The sequence below is a fragment of the Podarcis liolepis genome (genome assembly GCF_965112155.1).
Source record: "Podarcis liolepis genome assembly, chromosome: 6".
Taxonomy (NCBI): Eukaryota; Metazoa; Chordata; class Lepidosauria; order Squamata; family Lacertidae; genus Podarcis; species Podarcis liolepis.
Genome location: NC_139559.1, coordinates 92,640,006 through 92,660,119, shown reverse-complemented (window position 1 = coordinate 92,660,119; position 20,114 = coordinate 92,640,006). Strand labels below are relative to the sequence as shown.

The window sequence follows — 20,114 nt, the reverse complement described above, 5'->3', positions numbered from 1 at the left end:
ATTAGAATATATGATGGCTTTAATCCTAACTACGGCAAAAAAGAAAAAAGGAAGGTCTCACAAGGGGACACCAAAACACTCCTTTCCAAAAAGCCTTCTTGGGCAGTCAGGAGACCCTCCTGAACAAAATGGGATACAGCAGGACAGGAGGCTGGTGTGGGAGGAAGGGAAATTGTGCCAAATCAGGCACAACTGGATGCCGAGATGACATTTAAAGGTCTACACCCTTCACAGGAGCTGCCACACACACATTACATAATTTGCCCCTTGGTGTGCCTGAGCTTCCTGCCTTCCCCTTCATCGATGCTTCTTCAGAATACGAGCTGGGTAGTTAAATTGATCAACATGCTGCCCAACGTCTGGATTCTTACTCTATGCCATGACAAATGCTGTGAGCTATAGCTGCAGCCATTTTTAACTCTGGGCATGTTTCTTGCTCCTACCAGAGCTCCACACTGCAGGCGCAATCAAACCTCAGTTTGAGCATTATTCGGCATGTCCAAACCTAATGCCTATCTTTTACTGCTGCTAATACTTTACAAATCTTTTCTTTAAAAAAATGACATTAATACAAACTTTCAAACTGCAAGAAAAAACCCAAGCAAATCTTGCAAAATAGCTATCCCTGTACCTCCTGTCCAGGGACCAGGGGCTCCTCCAGTAAGGTTTGCTCCAGAAACAGTTTTGAGTATGTTTCTTGTAGTTGTTTGGTGGCTAATTCGGGAGCCAATGTTTCCTTGGTCTTATTAGCAAAAGCTTCTTTCTGTTTCTTGTAGAGTTCTTGAAGTCTTTTGTTCTTTTGTTCTGTTGCCACTTTCTGTGCTTTCTTCTCTTCATTTTGCCTCTTTTTCCTTTCCTCTTTTTGTCTAGCAATATACTGGCGAACTTCATCTGTATCATAATAGCGTTTCTTAGAAGTGACTTGAGGCTCTTCATTGGCAGAAAGCTTCTCTGGCTTTCTTTTGGTTGGACTATGGCTCCTAATAAATGCAAAAGGTGGTGATTTTTGATCCTGTCTTCCTTCATCCCTCATTTGTTCTGCACCCTGAGATACAGAGTCCAGCTGCAGGTCATCAAGCATTCCACGGATCTCCACGGGCAAGAAGTCCTTGTTTACATGGTCTTCTTTCCGTTTTGAATCGGGAAGAGTCGATTCTTTTTTCTTCGTGTTATTCTCCACTCTGACTTTACTTTGTGATCTTTCAGAATTTCTTGATCGGGTTTCTATGGTCACATCCAACTTGAAATTAGTGTCTGTCTTTTCACTGTGGAAAACTGGGGTGGGGATAGGGGGACAAAAGTAGTGTTAGACACTCTCCACTTGTAAGGCAAGGTGGATCTATTTATTTGACCTCTCGCGCGGCAGCTTTTTGTTAAGTGTTAAAAGCCTGTCCACTTAAGCACTTTAGAAAGGCAAGAAACCATGAGACATTCTAGCAAGTGCTACAAGAAACGAGCTGCAAAAACCTGAACACATCAAAAACAGAAATAGGCTGCATTTGGTTGACGCTGGACTTCAGATCGTGCTAGCAGAATTACTCCTTCCTCTCTTTCATCCTGCACCTCCCTGTCTGCTCTGTAGTGCCCAAACCTTCTGGAGCAGTTTTGGAAAGTTCTGCAGCAGAAAAGGGGAACGCCTCGCCAGGGTCAAATGTTCCATTTGTGAATGGACACTGTCAAATTTCATCCTGTACTGAAGCCAGAATGCAATGCATATTTTGCCAAGTGGCCTACTGTCTTTGATGTTCTTCTCAGATTTTCACTAGAAAGGGCCATACTGATGAGACACTGTGTGAACATGGTTCCTTATAGAACACATACAAGCAAACACAAACACACACACACCAAGTAGTAGTAGCTTCTACAAATTAATTCTAATCTGGAAGCTTGGCCCTGTATCTATGCACAGCATCTCAAGATCCTTTGGGTAAATATGTTGGATCAGAGTTCTGATAAGGGTATCAGTTTATTCACTGATAAAGAATTAGAGCAACTTCTGCAGTGAAAAAACCCCACTTAGGTTAATTTAATCTGTCACCAAGCACCGGGGCCAAGATTATAAGAGTTTCCAATATTAGTTTACTTTATTTAATAGGCATATATAGTCAACCTGCCAAAATGTGGTCCCAGGGCAGGTAATATGCAGCTCAATACAATTAAACCATGTAACATCTTCCACCCGCAGTGCAAAAAGATGCATCTTGACCCAATGTTGAAATGTATATAGTGATAAGGCTAGAAACCATTCAAAGGAGAAGGCATTCCACAATCTGGGGTCCACCACAGAAAAGTCCCTCTTATGCACCAGAACCCCATGGACCACCATGCATATGCTGCTTAAAAGAACTTCCACATAGATTTTCAGCATTTTAGAGTAAAATTGGCTGAATCAAGCATTGAAGGGCATTTATAGTATAAAAAACTTCAGCTGTGGCAATTTTTTAAAGGCAAATCTGAAGACTTCTGATAAAGTGTATAGAAGCTGGATCAGCAGTCAGAAATCTCAACAGTTCTTGTGGGAAGAGACATTGACAGTGGAATGCCAATAAGGGATTAATGGCTGAGACTGTATACAACAGCAACTCAATAATACTGAGGAGCTCAAGTCACAGCCAAGGAAGGTGAAAAATAAACTGATTGGATTTGAGCAATGCAGTATCATTTAAGCCCCAATATCTCATGTAAGAGAGTAGTTATTTTTATCTCTTTGATAGTCCCTTGGGTAGGAGGTAAACAAGGCTATTTAATTCTAGTGGCTCATAGGCCATTTCAATTATTGAAAATGAAATAAACAACTTGAAACCAGATGGGTCCCAATTCCATTGTTCTGCTTCAATCACAGTAACACATGACTTGTTGCACACAAGCTATCTCATCCGATACTGGACAGGGAAGTTACCAAACTGTCACTATTCTAACATTCAAGTTGTCAAAGATGCCGGGGTATTACCATCTGCCCTTCCTAACTATTCTACAGTTCTAGCAGAAGAGGAAACGTAAATAGACAGTGACAACAAAGGTGTCAGCTAGGAGAGAAAACAAGATCCTTCAAGATAGCCAAACCAGAACCAATTTCCAAGGTAATGGTTCAGTTAAGAGCTACACTGGTGTCACCCAAAGCCTCAGGAGATCTCAGAAAACTAAATATATGGTGGAAAGCTCCTCAGACCAGAGATGGGGAATCTGTGGTCCTCCATTTATGTTAGACTATACTCATCCTGACAATGATGCCTGAGACTGATGGAGCTACCATTCAACAACACCTGGAGAGTCACAAGTTCCCCGCCCCTAATGCAGACAACGCAAATGTGCACTATTGCTTCCTTTTCCAGTTGACAGTTCTTCGTCAAATGCAGATTGTCCTTTCTACAGCACAGCAAGAGCAAGTCAGATAGGGAGCGGTCTTTGTCGCGCTCGATGACCCAGAACACGACCCCAGTGCAAATCAGGGGTGGCCAGTATTTGCAAAATCTCAGCATCCCATTCCCAAACATGCACTCCCAAATGTAGCCAATCCCAGCAGTTGTAAGCAGCGATTTGAACCCTGCTTTCGGCAGGGATCGGCTGCACTTGGGAGCTCAAGAGTGAAACCAATTCCAGCGGGGCTTGTGTTTGGCACCAAATTTGAAAGGCCACAAATGTCAGGGAACCACTGACAGCATGATTGCTGCTCCGCAGCCATATTATTATCTGCCCCATACCTGGTACACATAGTCAAAATAAAAAAATTCCTTCCAGTAGCACCTTAAAGACCAACTAAGTTAGTTCTTGGTATGAGCTTTCGTGTGCATGCACACTTCTTCAGATACACTGAAACAGAAGTTGCCAGATCCTTCAGGACTATTTAATTGCTCATCGTCTAACATTGTGTATGCCATCAAATGCCAACAGTGTCCTTCAGCTCTCTATATTGGACAAACAGGCCAAACCTTATGCCAAAGAATAAACGGACATAAATCTGACATCAAGAATCACAAAACAGAGAAACCAGTAGGAGAACACTTCAATCTCCCAGGACATTCTATACAAGATCTCAAAGTAGCTGTTTTACTACAAAGGAATTTCAGAAATAGACTGGAAAGAGAAGCTGCTGAATTGCAACTCATTACCAAACTTAAAACCATGGAGAGACCTGGTCTGAACAGAGACATTGGATTCTTATCTCATTATACATGACTAAGCCATTTCTCACCTTCTCACCCCTTGCCTTTTCCTGTAAGACCTATTACAGCCGTTAAGAGTCGTCAACAGGCTCATCTCAGCTATCTGCCAATCTCCCATTCCCACCACCCTTCTGAGTAATACCCCTCCCCACCTTCTCACTATATAGAAGGATCTGGCAACTTCTGTTTCAGTGTATCTGAAGAAGTGTGCATGCACACGAAAGCTCATACCAAGAACTAACTTAGTTGGTCTTTAAGGTGCTACTGGAAGGAATTTTTTTATTTTGACTATGGCAGACCAACACGGCTACCTATCTGTAACTGGTACACAAAGCTTAGCTTACCAGATTTAGTGGGCTTATCCTTGCCAGCTCTGTCAATGGATAATGGCTGTTGGTCCTGCTGCCCTACTTTAGGTGCTGGACCCAGTATCTTCTTTGCAAGTCTCAGTCCCTCCCGCCAGGATGATGTACATATTACACTGGTACTACCTAAAACAAAGAACCAAGAAGGACATACGGAGTAATTTTCCAGTGCTTCATTAGCAATATAAACTTCAGGACACCGCAAAGATTGCAAAAAAGGAGGTGGAGGGCGGTGTCTGGATCAAAAGAAGAAAAAACTGAACAATGTTTAAAGAGTGCAAGCCAAAGCTTGTGTTTAAAAGCTAACTTGAATTGACCTGGTTTGGAATCGGGACTTGAAAGTTGGGCCACTTTCTGGATTTTGCGCACTGGTCTGGTTGCTTTTTTCCCCTTGGCTTTTCCAGCAGGTGTCTCTTTCACAGTCAAATTGTCTTCTGAAAAACAGTGTGAGAGAATCATTGCCACAACTAAAAGAACACACAAAGACATGTATCAGAACTGTAGCAGCTTGCCTTCTTAGCTAGTCTCTAGCCTATCAGAATTTAAATACACATCAGGCTCTCAAGCTAGACTTCATAGTCTTTCATTCTTGTTTTTTCTTTGATCTAAGAAGTCTGGGAAGTAGGGCTATAAGTTTTTGTTAATTTACAGGTTAATTATGTAGGATGTGTAGTTGTTCTTTGCTTTCCATGTGGCTATTAATAAGATGTTTTGTGCTTTTATACTGTAAACCATTCTGTGATCCTTTGAAGGATGTTATAGCTATGTAAATAATAATAATAAAATAATAAAATAATAAAATAAAATAAAATAATAATAATAATAATAATAATAATAATAATAATAATAATGTTTTCTACTTACCTGCTAATTGCAGTTCTAAGTCAGGACCTAACTCTCTACTGAGATTAATAAATTCCTCTTCACGCCACACCTTTCCATCAGGTGTACGGATCTTGGCTTCTGATGGATTGAATCCTAACAAAAGTAGTATACCTATATTTAGCTGACTTTGCCTTAAAACAATCGGTTAACATAAAGGTGACCAATGCATAATGCGGACATAATTTATCTGTTTTAAACATCTAATACATTTGTTACTAGAAATAAAGAAACTCTGATTCCAAATCCATGTTGCATAAAATAGATTAAACGAGAAATTTCTGTACAGAATTATTACGTAACAGAAAAACAAGATACATTCCTGCAAAAATAAAAAAAAGTTGCAATGAGGGAGCAAGTACACTTCAGAATAGTTTATACACATGACTGACTGATGCCTACAGAACCGCTAAAATGCAAAGACTGTACTGTGTGGCTGCTGTGCATGTACAGCCAGTGGTTTCCTACAAGCTGTATCAGAAAAATCTCTTGTGCGACAGTGACAGGCGGCAGCTGTGATAGTTTGCACCAATGACAAGGAAACTAACGAAATAAAAGCAATTAATCCCTACAGTTAGTCACAATCCAATGTTTGTGAATTTAACTCTAAACGTATACAGTGCATCTGAACAAAAACATCTTCATGAAAGGAAATGCAGGTAAAGTTTGGAAGGTAATAAGTAATAAGAATTTGAACAATCCTTTGTCTTTAATGTGTCCCTATCTAAGGCAGGGTGCACCTATCCCAGAGTTGCAACAGAAACCACATTCTTGGTTTCGCAAACCAAATAAATATATTTCTTCTCACACAGATTCAATTTACAAACTATGTACCTTTATATGAAGGAGCAGGAGGCGCAGCTGCAACTTTTCTGACTTTTGGAGTTACAGCTGCAGCAGGTATAGGATGGTCATCGTATCCCAGATGATTTCCTCTGCTGCTCAGCTCTTCTGGGCGCCCCAATTGCTTCCTAATCCGTTCCTTCAGTTTCTCCAGTTTAGCCTCATGCCGATGCTGCTTTAAAATATCTAATCTGTGTGCACTGGATGTACTGGTAGAAGAAGCTGAGGGTTCTGCCAGCTGCAATTCTTTAAGGTCAGCATCCTGGGTTGTGGTACTCTGAGAAGTTTTACTATATTCATCTCTAGATTTCTCAGCCTTTCCCTCCTCTGATAGAGATTTGAAGAAAACCTCAGAATTTTGTAAGGCATCAATTGCTGGTCGGTCATTTAAATATCTGACAACAGTTTCATCGGCAAAAGATGGGCTTTGGAAATCTCTGCTGTGCAAATCTGATTCACTTTTTTCAAAGGTAAAATGTTTCATTTTTTCAGTCTTATTCCCCGCTTCTTTACGCTTTAAACATCTAGCCTCCGGTTGGTAAGATGTTTTATAAGGTGGGGACCATGGAGGGCCCCTAAAAGAAGTGAACATAAAAAAACTGAGAATCAGCTCTAAAAACATATAGTAAATACAAAACAAAAGATCTAACAAGACTTTTGCAAGTAGAATCACTATTACAGTGCAAGTATCCAATTAACAAATTATTCTTATTTTTGTTGAATTTCTTATAATGCAGTTCTGAAGGTAAAACAGAATGTGCAAGAAATTTAGGTTCCTCTTCATAATCTTTTTTTCCTGCAAGCTGCCTGGGCTCTACGCCTCTCCATCAAGCATCAACTGAAACCAGAATGTTTCCCAGTGTACAAGATTGCTGCTCTCTAGGGCTAGACAAATACTTTCATGCTTAAGTAGTGCTGAGCCTCAGCAGTCTACAACTGCACACTGAACATTAACAGTACAGTGGGGGGTATATATTTATTTTTTCCTGCATGGAAGGCTTAGGCAGTGAGGGACTGGAACCAGATTTTTGTGTGTGTGTGTGTCTCATGTTATGCATCTGAAAACCCAAACTTCAGTCCTTTTTCCAGGGCAGTTTAGGTTTTAGAGATTCTGCTCCTTCATAGCTCAGAATTATTCAAAACTAGAGGTGGTGGTGGTTTTCCTTCAATACTAATTAATCTCCCCTGCACCATGAATTTTCTCTATGAAGTGAGGAAGAGCCCTCAAAATCTTTGTTGCATCCTGGATACAGGAGAGGGAATACAGTGGTGCCCCGCAAGACGAATGCCTTGCAAGACGGAAAACTCGCTAGACGAAAGAGTTTTCTGTTTTGGAGGTGCTTCGCAAAACAAATCTCCTATGGGCTTGCTTCGCAAGACGAAAATGTCTTGCGAGTTCCTGCGGGTTTTTCCCCCTCCCCCCTTTTTCTAAGCCGCTTATCAGCTGATCCGATCAGCAGATAAGCCGCTAAAAACCGCTAATAGCGCTAATCCGTCAATGGGCTTGCTTCGCAAGACGAAAAAACCGCTAGACGAAGAGAATCACAGAACGGATTCTTTTCGTCTTGTGAGGCACTCCTAACAGTCTACTCTAACAGACAACACAGTTAGTAAGCCAATTCCCTCCCCCCCACTCCATTCCCTCACCCCTCATCTAACTGACATCTTCAACAGTCTGTGCAACGTCCAGCTCACAAAAGCCTGCTTGGATTGAAAGGTGGGATAGGAAGTTAATAAATATTTGTTCCTTAAAAAACTGTGCTGATGGTTTGATTCCATGAGTTAGCAAACTTTCCTCTTATTTCATACTGACCTGAAAGAAGCCACAAGGGGTTCATGAAATTCAACATGTCCATTTTTTCCAACATTGCTATCCAAAGTGGTGGTACGAAGGGGGCAGCGAAAGGACCTCTCCTTCTGGCTGGAAGACCTGGAAGCTGAAGAAGAAACCAAGGGGGGGGGGGAGTTGCTCACTTAGCACTCAGGAGTACATTAAATAATTCCTCAGAGTCTCTAGAATGTAGTTTCAAGCACTCGGAAAAAAATGGTAAGGAACTGGAGTAAAGTAACAAACTTATTTTAAAGCTTTGTAAAATATATTAAAAGCCTGCATTTCGGGGGTTGCCTGTATTTCAAAAGAACACTTAAAGGACAGCTTGGTGAACTCACTTCCTAGTCAACAGATAAAATTAAACAATAATGTCCACATCCCCGTCTCCCCACCCCCCACCCCCGCGCGCTGGAAAGTTTATGAGCAAGAATTTTTACAGATTTTATGCTATTTGTCTAAATGGTAGCAGAACATCCATCATTTCCAGAGGGAAGAGGGAATCATATTACATGGATTACATTGTATTATTTTAAAATTAGCTTTAGCTTCCAATCTCAAAGTATTTTCAATGAGGCCTTCTACTGAACATCCATCTTCCCTAGCCTCAATGCTGAGGCAAAGGGAACAGTTAAAGCACTAAAAATGAATTGTGTGGGGAAGCAGCCACAGCCCTGTGAGCCATTAACTGAAAGGCCTTAACTATTGTGCCAATTAACTACTTATGAGATCTGGTTCCAAGCAGGGAAAAGACCAGCACCTGCTGCTCTTTCTGCATACCTTCCAGCTCTGCCTTTCTCAAAGTCCTATGGTACACTCCCCAAGGCATGATGATGATAATGATTTATTAAATTTATATACCACCCTTCATCAAAAGACCACAGGGTGGTTTACAGCATAAAGCACAAAATACATTATGTAATAATAGTAAAAAAAAGAAAGAAAAAAGGGCAATTACCCCCCCCCCCACACACACACTTAAAAATGCCATAAATTGATTAACAGCTGAAGGTCAGGTTGAAGAGTAAAGTTTTCACCTGGCCCCTAAAGATATGTAACACTGCTGCCAGGCAAGCCTCCCTGGGGACAGAATTCTATGAATGGGGAATCACTGCAGAAAAGGCCTGTTCTTATGTTTTCCCCCTTCAGAACTTGCCTGGAGGAGGCACATGAAGAAGAGCCACAGATGATGATCACAGGATCTAGGTCAGTTTATATGGGGAAAGGTGGTCCTTGAAGCATTGAGGTCCTAAGCCACAGAAGGCTTTATAGGTTAAACTAGCCCTTTGAATTGGGACCGGAAATTAATTGGCAGCCAGTGAAGGGCCAGGACTGTCATTATATGCTCACGCTGCCTTGCCCCAGTGAGCAACTGACCACTGATTTCTGCATCAGCTGAAGTTTTCAAACCATCCTCAGAGGCAGCCCCACATAAAACACATTGCATTCATCTAATCTAAAGACTGCCAGAGTGTAGACAACAGAAGTTAAGCTGTCCAGACAGGGGGACAGCTGAGCCACCAGCCAAAACTGTTGGAAGGCACGCTGTGCCACCAAGGCCACCTGAGCCTCAAGTGACAGGAATGGATCCAGAAGAACGCCCAAGCTAAGTACCCGCTCCTTCAGATGGAGTGTAACTCCATCAAGAGCAGACCATCTCCCATCCATCTGGTCTAGGGAACAACCCACTAACAGAGCTTCAGTCTTATCGGGACTGAGCTTCAGTTTATTGGCTCTCATCCAGTCCATTACCAAGGTAATACTCATCCAGCTGATGAGTAAAGATATGAGATAGACTCCAGCCAAACGACTTCAACCATCTAACACAAATGCTCAAATGGACCTTAGTTTTACATAGAATCTGATGTCAGAATGGAAAAGCTGTGATCACCAATCTATTATGACAACGCAGACACTATTGCCAAGATACTCTACCTTTAACATTCCAAGCATACTATTACCAAGGCTACATGTGTGCTGATAATGTCATAACAGAGGCATATTTCAAGATTTTGGGCTAAAGAATAAGTTGTTATTTTATAGATGTAAAAGCCATCTTGGGTGATTTAACTGGAAAGATAGGATTTAACAAGCTGTTAAATAAATAAAAAGTCCAATGGACACAGACACACAAAAACTGAGGCAAGAGGTGCAGAACACAATAGTAACATTGCACTACATTTTAATAACCAAGAGATAGTTACATAGATCAGCAATCCCCAACCTGAGCAAAACAGAAGTTTGTTTAGTGTTAAAGCATGCCAAAATCGTGGCAGAAAATAAAATGCTGTGCTATTACAAGTTTTGAGAAAGAACACATCTGCTTAATGAGTACTAAAAACTGCCCCAAATGATATCTTTATTTTTGTTCTTTACGGTGCTTCTAAGCATCAGTCAACAATGGTAGTGCCCAAACAAAAATTTAAGAAAAAGTACTTCCTAGAAGAGGTAGCTTCTTACTGCAGGAGTTGAGAGCACCTACCATTTACCATTATATATCACAGAAGATTTGCCTCCTGTGCCAAATCTTTTAGTCTTCCAATTTGCCAAAGGTATGTTGTGTCAGATGGGCATCCCAAACTGGAGTGTGAACCACTTACAAGCTTATTTGTAGAATGACTCTTCTACTCAAATACATACCTTTCCGACTTATTTTCCTGGTAGTACTTGCGGGTGGCTTCTTGCTGTCCATGACAGGCTCCAACACAGCTGTGCTGTTAGGAGCTACTTCCAATTTGTTCTCAATGTGTTGCAACTAAGATGTTGATATATGAGAAATATGTGTATTAGAAATTAAATATTTAGATCACTTCTCACATCCACAAAAAAGCAGAGAAGCCAAAGCTGTACAGATTGGATAGATTTATAAAAGGCTGAAATGCCTACCAATCAAAGTAGAATGGAGTTCAGTTTGTAACTTTGTACAATCATTAGTCTCATCTAATGTGGAGCCCATGTTAGATTATGAGGTTGAGTTCAAAGTAGATTTCATTGAAGACATAAGTGACATTTTCCAAAGATGAATAAGACAAATATATTTTAATATTTGCCCATGTTGAAATATATGAACTAGGAATTAAACTTGTACAGTAGTTTTAGACTTTAGTCTAGATGAAGTACGTACAGGACAGCACATTGCTTAGAGGATCCTGTTCATCTGGCTGCTCAACTTGGAGGAGGGGGGAAAGGCTAAATAGTCCACCTTTTAAAAACAATTTCAGGGACTGCAAGAGTGGTTTACACTGCTGCAGCTAATGCAAAGCCCTCTTTCTTTCTTTCCATTGTGTTTTTCTTTATTTGCAATATATATCAATGATAAACAGTGATTCATACAGAGAATACACACACACACACACAAACACACACACACTACTTCCACCTCACAGATGAACCATAAGTCTATATAATTACGTTTGACTTTTAACCCATTTTGGTTTTTAAACAAAACTGTCATTCCACAAATCGCCATGACTTCCTGGAGGCATATAGCCATGTTCTATTGATGTTGCATAGGTACTAAAACTATGCCAAGATGATTGAAAGGTGGTGATTTTCTTGTTTGTTTGACTCAGCCATGAGTTGTCAGTTTGTCCATTACGTCCCAAAGTTGTGAGATCCAGATCTCAAACAGGTCTGAATTTAGAGTCTTTCAATGCTTTGCAATATTATAAGCCGTGCAGCAGTTGTCAGGTGAGTAATAAGATCTTTGTGGGAAATTTGTTGAGCAATTTCTGAATAATATGGTGATAGTGCTATTTTAGGATCCAAAAGGATATCCTGTTTTGTGATAAGGCCTGCTTCATTATATATATTTTTCCAAAAGAAAAAAAAAATGGGGCATTCCCACCACATACGGATGAATGAGCCAGTGCCATTTTTCTAGCAAAAGAGATGCTGTAACTCACTATGAACGCCTCCATTCTTCTCTTATAATGGCAATGGCACCCACTTGAGTGGTGCTGGAACTTAGTTCCAGTGAGTTCTGACTGAAAAAAGTATTGTGTGTGATATTATATTTGGCTTATCATTTCATGGTATATGTTACCTGTAATTTACAAAAGTTGGGATTCGAGGCAAATTTTCTATAACACAGTGATCTGGCTCAGATAATGATTATTGCAGACCTTCTGCCTGCACATTTCAAAATGTGGTTTCATATCCTGGTCTACTACGGTTAACTACAGACTTCTTTGTTTGATCGCTTGCACTGCAAATGGAAGAGAAATGGGACCATGCATGCAGGCAAAAGGCATATTCACCTCTTTGGCTTCTTACGTATGTGACTATCCAAATGCGGCTTATATTGCTGAAAGGGGGGCGGGAATATGCATCGTCCACAATCACCTACCAGTTCCAAGTCACACACAAAAATTCTCAATTTTCATTTAATATGTTTAGGACTATGGAAAACTGGTGCATACACTATTATTTTCACAGGCCTTTTCCTATTTCACTGCTAAAATAATACTTACTGTTGCATTAGTCTGTGAAAAAGCATCCCGTGCTCTGGTTAAGACTGCACAAAGAAATGAAAGCAAGTTTGTTAGTTTCATGATAGCTTCAATGCAGTGCTAGAAAGTGAAATATGAAAGCTAGGAGCTAAATGGCACCTTAAACCTAGGCTATGGGTGCAACAATGGAATGTCTAGGCACACTTTTTTATACAGTGGTACCTCGGGTTAAGAACTTAATACGTTCTGGAGGTCCATTCTTAACCTGAAGCTCCACTTTAGCTTATGGGGCCTCTCCCTGCTACTGTGCCACCAGAGCACGATTTCTGTTCTCATCCTGAAGCAAAGTTCTTAACCCGAGGTACTATTTCTGGGTTAGCGGAGTCTGTAACCTGAAGCGTCTGTAACCTGAAGCGCATGTAACCCGAGGTACCACTGTAACAAGAATACAAAGCTGAAAATGAATGAACTGCAGCTAAAATATTATGTTCATTTTTCACAAGATCTAGTCCTTCCCCTGCCCACCCCCCTAATATTCTCAAGAGGGCCTCTTCTCCGGTCTTCAGAGAGTAGCTGGAAGGGGGGGGGGGCTCTTTTCTTTCTACTCTGCAGTTTTTTAACCTGACATCTTAGGCACAGTACTGCGCCCAGAGCTCAGAAACTGCTCAGGCTAATGAAATTCCCTGTCACAAAATGCGCCTAGAACAATGTGAGTTTCGAACACTGCTTCAATGGCAAATATTTTGCATGCTTCAATAATATTTTAAAATGCGTATAACTCAGTTATAGTAGGAATTTTTTGCTTGCATCAATAATTGCTTGACATTATCATTCTCTCCCTTTGGGAGAGATAAACATTCAGAAGCTCATCCTTTACCTTTTAATTTATGTGATTATATTTTTTGTAACTTATTGCAGTGATACCAATTACATAGGCTAACTGCACAAAAATTAGATAACATGTGAAGAAGCAGTCCTTCAAACTCAAACTGCAGTAGCACTAGCTTAGTAAGAGAGATGCTAAGAAAAAGGACTTAATTGGGTAGTCAAAATAATTTGCTTCTGCTATCTTTTTATACCTATGATTCCTTTACTTTGAACAGCTTATTTTCAACTAGTTGTAGGACATATGCAAACAGCTTTAAGAGGATTTTTAGTCAGAGAAAATGCAGCTTCCCTTAAAAGCTGTGACAATTGTGGTTTCAACACTCTTTAATGCAATTTTTATTGCAAAGTTTGAAAGTGGCAACCTGAATGTGTATTAACAGAAGCTGGGAGTAAAGAAAGAAAGCCAACATCATCTGACCACTTTCCCAGAAACAGTATTTCAAAGCAGATCTAGAAGCCATTATGTCTTGCATGGCAAACTGCACAACACAGGCACATGCTGCCAAAATTTAAGAGACAGTCTGGCAAAACTGATTTCAAACTTAGGCAACAAAATAAATCTGAACCTTTGACGGGGATTCGACTCCTGAATGACCTTGGATTTTGTAAAGGCACATCATTCAACTCGTTCCTCCACATCGTGTCAATTCACCTAAAACACAAACAAATATTCACTAAGAAATCAAATAAAACAAAATCACAAGTGCATACAAAGGGTAAAGTGAACACCATGCACAACTAATGGTTTTTTCATCATCCTGGGAAAAGTGACAAGTGGGATGCTGCATCAGGGTTCTGTCCCAGGCCCACTGGTGTTCAACATCTTCATAAACTTGGATGAAGGAATTGAGGGGATGCTCATCAAATCTGCAGGTGACACCAAACTGGGAGGGGTAGTTAATGCTGCCGAAGACAGAACTGAGATTCAATGTGACCTTAAGAGATTGCAGAACTGGGCACAAACTAACAAAATGATTTTCAGTAGGGACAAATGCAAGGTTCAACATTTTGGGCAGAAATAACCAGCTGCACAAGTGTAAGATGGGAGACACTTGGCTTCCCTGCAGTACATGTGAAAAGGATCTTGGTGTCCTGTTAGACCACAAGTTTAGCATGAGTCAACTGTATGATGTAGCAGCAAAAACAGCTAATGCTATCCTAGGCTGCGTCAAGTGAAATATGATGTCCCAATGAAGGGAAGTAATAGTACCACTCTATTCTGCCTTGGTCAAAACACATCTCAACTACTGTGTCCAGTTCTGGGCACCACAATTTAAGAAGGATATTGGCAAGCTGGAATGTGTGCAGAGAAGGGCAACCAAGATTATCAAGGGCCTGGAAACCAAGCTTAATGAGGAACAGTTGAAGGAGTTGGGTATGTTTAGCCTGAATAAGAGACTGAGAAGACATATGATAGTCATCTTCAAACATCTAAAGTGCTGTCATATGGCAGATGGAGCAAGTTTGTTTTCTCCTGCTTTGCAAGCTTTGGCGTCAAGTTACAGGAAAGCAGATTCTGGCTAAACATCAGGAAGAACTTTCTGATGGTAAGAGTTGGGTTTTTAAAATTTTCTTTTGTTTAAGTAAGATTTAACTGTGGACTTCTCAGTTCCACTCCTAGGGTGGTATCTGACAGTCATACTCAGAGTAGACCCAATTAAATCAATATCTTAAGTAAGCTATGAATAACTTATTTCATATACAGTGGTACCTTGGTTTAAGAACAGTCCTGTTTACGAATGATTCGGTTTACGAACTCAGCAAAACCAGAAGTAGTGTCCAGGTTTGTGAACTTTACCTCGGTCTAAGAATGGAATCTGAATGGTGGAAGGGCACCGGCAGTGAGAGTCCTCATTAGGGAAAGTGTGCCTCAGTTTAAGTAAGGTTTCAGTTTAAAAACGGACTTCTGGAAGGAACTAAGTTTGTAAACCGAGGTACCACTGTATACACATACTGCTTAATTATAAGGAAAAGACCTCAAAACATTTTGCAGTGGGTCTATGCTGAGTACGACCTACGTGGCTACCAGCCAAAGTGACTCCACCAGTTGTCTAAATACTGGGGGTGGGGGTGGGTAAGGGACCCCTGGGCAGCTATGTCCATTCAAAGGTGACTACGGAATTGCAGCGCTCATCTTGCTTTCAGGCCGAGGGAGCCGGCGTTTGCCCACAGACAGCTTTCCAGGTCATGTAGCCATCATGACTAAACCGCTTCTGCCACAACGGAGCACCGTGACAAGTGCCAGAGCGCACAGAAACACCGTTCACCTTCCCACCGCTGCGGTACCTATTAATCTAGTTGCACTTTTTGGCGTGCTTTCGAACTGCTAGGTTGGCAGAAGCTGGGACAGGGCAACAGGAGCTCACTTCGCCATGTGGATTTGAACAGCTGACCAGCAAGCCCAAGAGGCTCAGTGGTTAAGACTACAGCGCTACCCACTCCCTTGTATTCATAAATACTATGAATATACCCACAACAATACTGGGATAGAAGGCAGAAGAGAACACACTGAATCAGGCATACGCTTCACTTCTGTGCCCTTAGGATGCCACTGCCATGCAGAGCATAGAACCGAATCAGAGCCCTATTTGGTGCCTTCTTTTAGTTTGGCACAGAGTAACTCTGTCAGCTGAAAAGTGTAACTGTGAAGCTTTGTGTCCATTTATAAGGCAAGAGGAAGCAAAATGAGATACAATTGAAGGCATACGCCTAAAGTTTTATACAGTAACAGGAATATTGTTGGGAAAAAATAGTTACGACTCCTTCCAAAATGGATAAGCCATCCTGTGATCTTTGCTGATGAAAAGCAGCATATAAATACTTTAAAACAAACGAACAGTGTCCAGATTAATATTTGTTATACCAGTTTAACTGTAGGGAAGCTTTACAGACACTAAGCTATTTCCTATCAGAGCCATAGGTATTTGTTCATTTACACTGCTGACAACCAGTATAGGGTTGTCACATTAATAAGAATGTGAGCTGCGAGCCAGGAACTCACCCCCAGTTGAACTCTCAATTTGTCCATAGCAAGCAACAATTCTCTCAAACTCACGTCACCTGTCTATGAAACGTAAGGATAACGCCATGTTCACTTTCTGTAGTTCAGAACATGTGTATTCTTCCTAAACTTAAAGTGAGATTTTTGTTGCATCTGTAGTATTTTATTGATTTTTTAAAATAACTTAGTAGAAGTTATTTCTAAGTAAATATGATTATGCTGCTCAGCTGCAATTCTACACAAGGGATAAGCTTCAAGACACTCAGCAGGAATTATCTTTAATAAACATGCACAGGATAGCACTAAGTTCCACTGATTTTAATGAAGCCAATGAAGGAAGTTAAAGCAAAGGCCAATATGCAAGTGAAGCGGCAAAATCCACAGAAATTGTCTGGGGGAGGGCACCTTAAAGAGGAGCCCTCTTATTGAATGGGTTCCTAAACCACCCTTCAATAATTTTTTCCAAAGCAGCTTAGAACAAAAATAGAAAATACAATAACCTAATAAAAACAATAAAGCCACAACAACGCATAGAACAGCAGACAAGAATAACAGTATCAATTCCAATAACAATTCTTGGATAAAGGTATTCATGAGTCACCAAAAGAACTTCAATGTAGATATTGGGTATGCCTCCTGGGAAACAATTTTTTATTGGTGCTAACTTTTAACAAGTGACAGGGTTTGAGGGGAATACACCTTTAGAGGTCCTAAAGAATTCAGATAAGAAACTCCTGATCGACTGGGGAAAGGCAACTTGTTACTAAAATCCAAACCTCTCATAAGAGGGACAAAGCAGCCAAAATGACATCAATTTTATAAATAGGGATGTGGGGAGATTCAAGAATTTACAGGTCAGCATCAGTTCCTGGTAGATTATGGAATCATAAATATAGAATGATTAAGCATACATAATCATTAAACCAGGAGTTGCCTATGTGCAGCACACACACACACACACACACACACACACACACACACTGCCATTCATTGCCCCTTTTGTCATGAAGTGGCGAGGATGGTTATCTTCCCACTCTCCCTTTGAAATAAGCATATAGACTTGATGGAGGAAGTTTCAAGAGTGACACTCTGTTCCTCTTTTAGCATCATGCACTTCCCAGGGCTCAGATGGCACCTGAGCAGCTGAACAGAAAGCAGAGCAATAGTGAGGGGCCAGAAGGAAAGGGGCGGGGATTCATCTGAAAGATTGGGAGGTGGAAATTGGAGTGACCATAGGTGAGAAAGCAGAGTGTCATAGGAGTCAGTAAAATGGAGTTTCAAAGACAGACAAAGTCACTTCCAGTCAAACTTGCATAAATTACATATTTTTTTCAAACTACCTCCCCGCAACCCCATCACACCACATATCAACTGCCTCCATTGATAGAACCAAAAATATCATGGTTCTGGTGCTTTCCAGTGTTGCTACACTACAAAAACATGTATCTGTTTTTTGATATAGTATTAACTAACTTTTTTTCATAAATGATCTGGGGTCAGGGATGAGAAGTGAGGAATCCAGCTATATAAATGACACCAGGTTAGTCAGATGGTGAAATCCCAAGTATCAAAAGAATTTATCCAGACTGGGTGAACAGACACTAAAAACCACTAAAAAGACACTAAAAAGATCAACAATGAAAAAGTGATGCAAAATGGGGCAAAGAAATCCAAACTTCACATGCATCAGGGGTGCCAAGCCTGCCTATGAGCTAGATGAGACCCACAGGGCCTCCCCATCTGGTATATTAGCCCTCTTCCTAGGCTTCCTTCTCTCCTCTTCAGCTCAGCTGTGGCTGCTGAGTAGCTGCTGTGGTTGTGGGAGATTTGGAGTGGGGGGTGGAAGTGAGGTTTGGCAGCTGAGAAGCAGGGAAGGGGTGTGTGGCTGTAGAATCCTGCTGCTTATGGAAAAAGATCGCTCTCTTCCTCCATTGGCAGCTGACTGTGTTTCTGTGCTGCATGCTGAAAAAGCGAAGCCTGCTTCTCAGCACCCATCACAGAAATGCAGCAAACAGCCAATGGAGAAAGAGCACAATCTCTTTCCACATCAGCAACTCTCTGTGTCCCTATGCAGAGCACTGAGAAAGGGAATCTTCTTCTCTATATAGATTTGTCTAAATCAGGGTGGGTGGGTGTACAGATGTGTGTGAATGGGATATGGGTGGATAGATGTGGCTTTGGTCTTGCCCACTTTGGGCTCTGGCCCTATCCACTGCCCTGAAGGTTACTCACTAGAGAATGTAGTCCTAAGGCTGAAAAAGCTTCCCCACTGCTGACATTCATGATGGGGTCAGAACCAAAAGTGACTAACTAGGAAATCAATCTTGAGGCAAAGCTCAAAAAAGTCAGTGTGCAGCATAAAATAAAACCATGAATTCAATGCTAGCAGTCACATTCAATCGATTTCTTAAGTCTGGCAGTGTAATAGTGTGGATGAATTCAAGACACAGCCACATCTGGACTATTCCTGGATGCTCAACCTCAAAAAGGACACTGTAGAATTAGAAAAAGTCCAGAAAAGGACAGCTAAAATTATGAAAAGTGTTTGCAATTTTTTTGTTTCAGATAACCGTCCATTAAGAGGCATGATAGAGGCTTATAAAATTATGAATGGTGTGGAGACATAACTTTTTCTCCACTTCCTAGAATATTAAAACTCAAGTCACTCAATGAAACTGACAGCTGAGGGCAGATAAGAGAAAGCAGTACTTTGCACAATACATGGCCTATGGAATTCACTGCCACAGTATACAGTGATGGCCACTGACCTAGGCAGCTTTAAAAGATTAGACGAATGCATAAGGTATATAGGTCTTTTGGCATGACAGCTAAATGGAACCTCCGCATTTAGAAAGCAGTATGCTACTGCTGACTACCATTTGCTAGACAGCAAGAGAAAGTTTGTTGCCTTCAATCTCTGTCCGGTTCTTGGGGCATCTGGTTGACTTGGTGAGAAATGGGTGACATGGGTGCTGGACTCAATGTTTTTTTGATCTGATGCAGCGGACACCCAAACAGATCCAAATCCATGTTTACTCAGAAGTATTTTAGACTAATGGGCCTGATGTGTACATGCAATTGCAGCCTTAGAAGTGCATGGCTTATATTGAGCCCTTATTTACATTTCTTGGTGGCAGAGACCTGCCTTTTCTTTCTCTCTCATCTTACTTTTTAAAAGCGCACAGGCAAACATGCGTGCCTGGGGTACCTGCCCGCACACAAACACAGCCTTATGCATCCTCCCTGTGGCTTAAATGGCAATTTGCAATCCGAATCCCAAAGTTAGAAACGGCATCACTTCTGCACAAACTTCGGAGCCCACATGTATTCCTTCTCCTACCCAGCCCCAACATTTCATGTTCGTCAGCAGGCACTTTGAATAATAATAATTATTATTATTATTATTATTATTATTATTATTTGCTATTTATATCCCCCCCCCTCTGGCTGGGTTTCCCCACAACTGAATTCCCCACAACGGCCGGGACACGTAACTAACAAACAACAACAGTAGTAGTAGTAGTAGTAGTAACAACAATCTGTGACGGGCTCCCTGAAATTAAAGGGCAGCGCTTCTGAAAACAGCCAACAGGAAACCCGAAGGGAGAACTTGTCCCTTTAAACCAGGAAGCAGCAATGACAGCCCTGGCCGAACCTCAGAGAGAGAGAAACAGGGCGGCGAGCAGAGGGGAA

General features: G+C 41.1%; 2 protein-coding genes across 51 annotated transcripts in view; one reads left to right on the top strand and one right to left on the bottom strand.

The window, feature by feature from the left end:
* LOC310708593 (podocin-like) overlaps window positions 1-20,114 on the top strand; it is a 671,219-nt gene that overhangs the window by 325,685 nt on the left and 325,420 nt on the right. The gene's annotated exons all lie outside the window — the stretch shown is intronic.
* The window catches only part of CEP350 (centrosomal protein 350), a 63,331-nt gene that overhangs the window by 38,874 nt on the left and 4,343 nt on the right, over window positions 1-20,114 (bottom strand). For 41 of the 50 annotated variants that reach the window (XM_083506910.1, XM_083506906.1, XM_083506945.1 and 38 more), the window contains exons 2-10: window positions 13,987-14,072; window positions 12,554-12,597; window positions 10,722-10,836; window positions 8,067-8,190; window positions 6,245-6,828; window positions 5,393-5,506; window positions 4,846-4,962; window positions 4,508-4,654; window positions 632-1,275 (exon numbers count right to left, since the gene is read on the bottom strand). In XM_083506910.1, the coding sequence (XP_083363036.1) occupies window positions 632-1,275; window positions 4,508-4,654; window positions 4,846-4,962; window positions 5,393-5,506; window positions 6,245-6,828; window positions 8,067-8,190; window positions 10,722-10,836; window positions 12,554-12,597; window positions 13,987-14,059 (1,962 nt within the window). In that variant the 5' untranslated portion in view covers window positions 14,060-14,072. The remainder of the gene's footprint in view (window positions 1-631; window positions 1,276-4,507; window positions 4,655-4,845; window positions 4,963-5,392; window positions 5,507-6,244; window positions 6,829-8,066; window positions 8,191-10,721; window positions 10,837-12,553; window positions 12,598-13,986; window positions 14,073-20,114) is intronic. The other 9 variants (XM_083506946.1, XM_083506923.1, XM_083506937.1 and 6 more) reach the window with 1 other exon arrangement.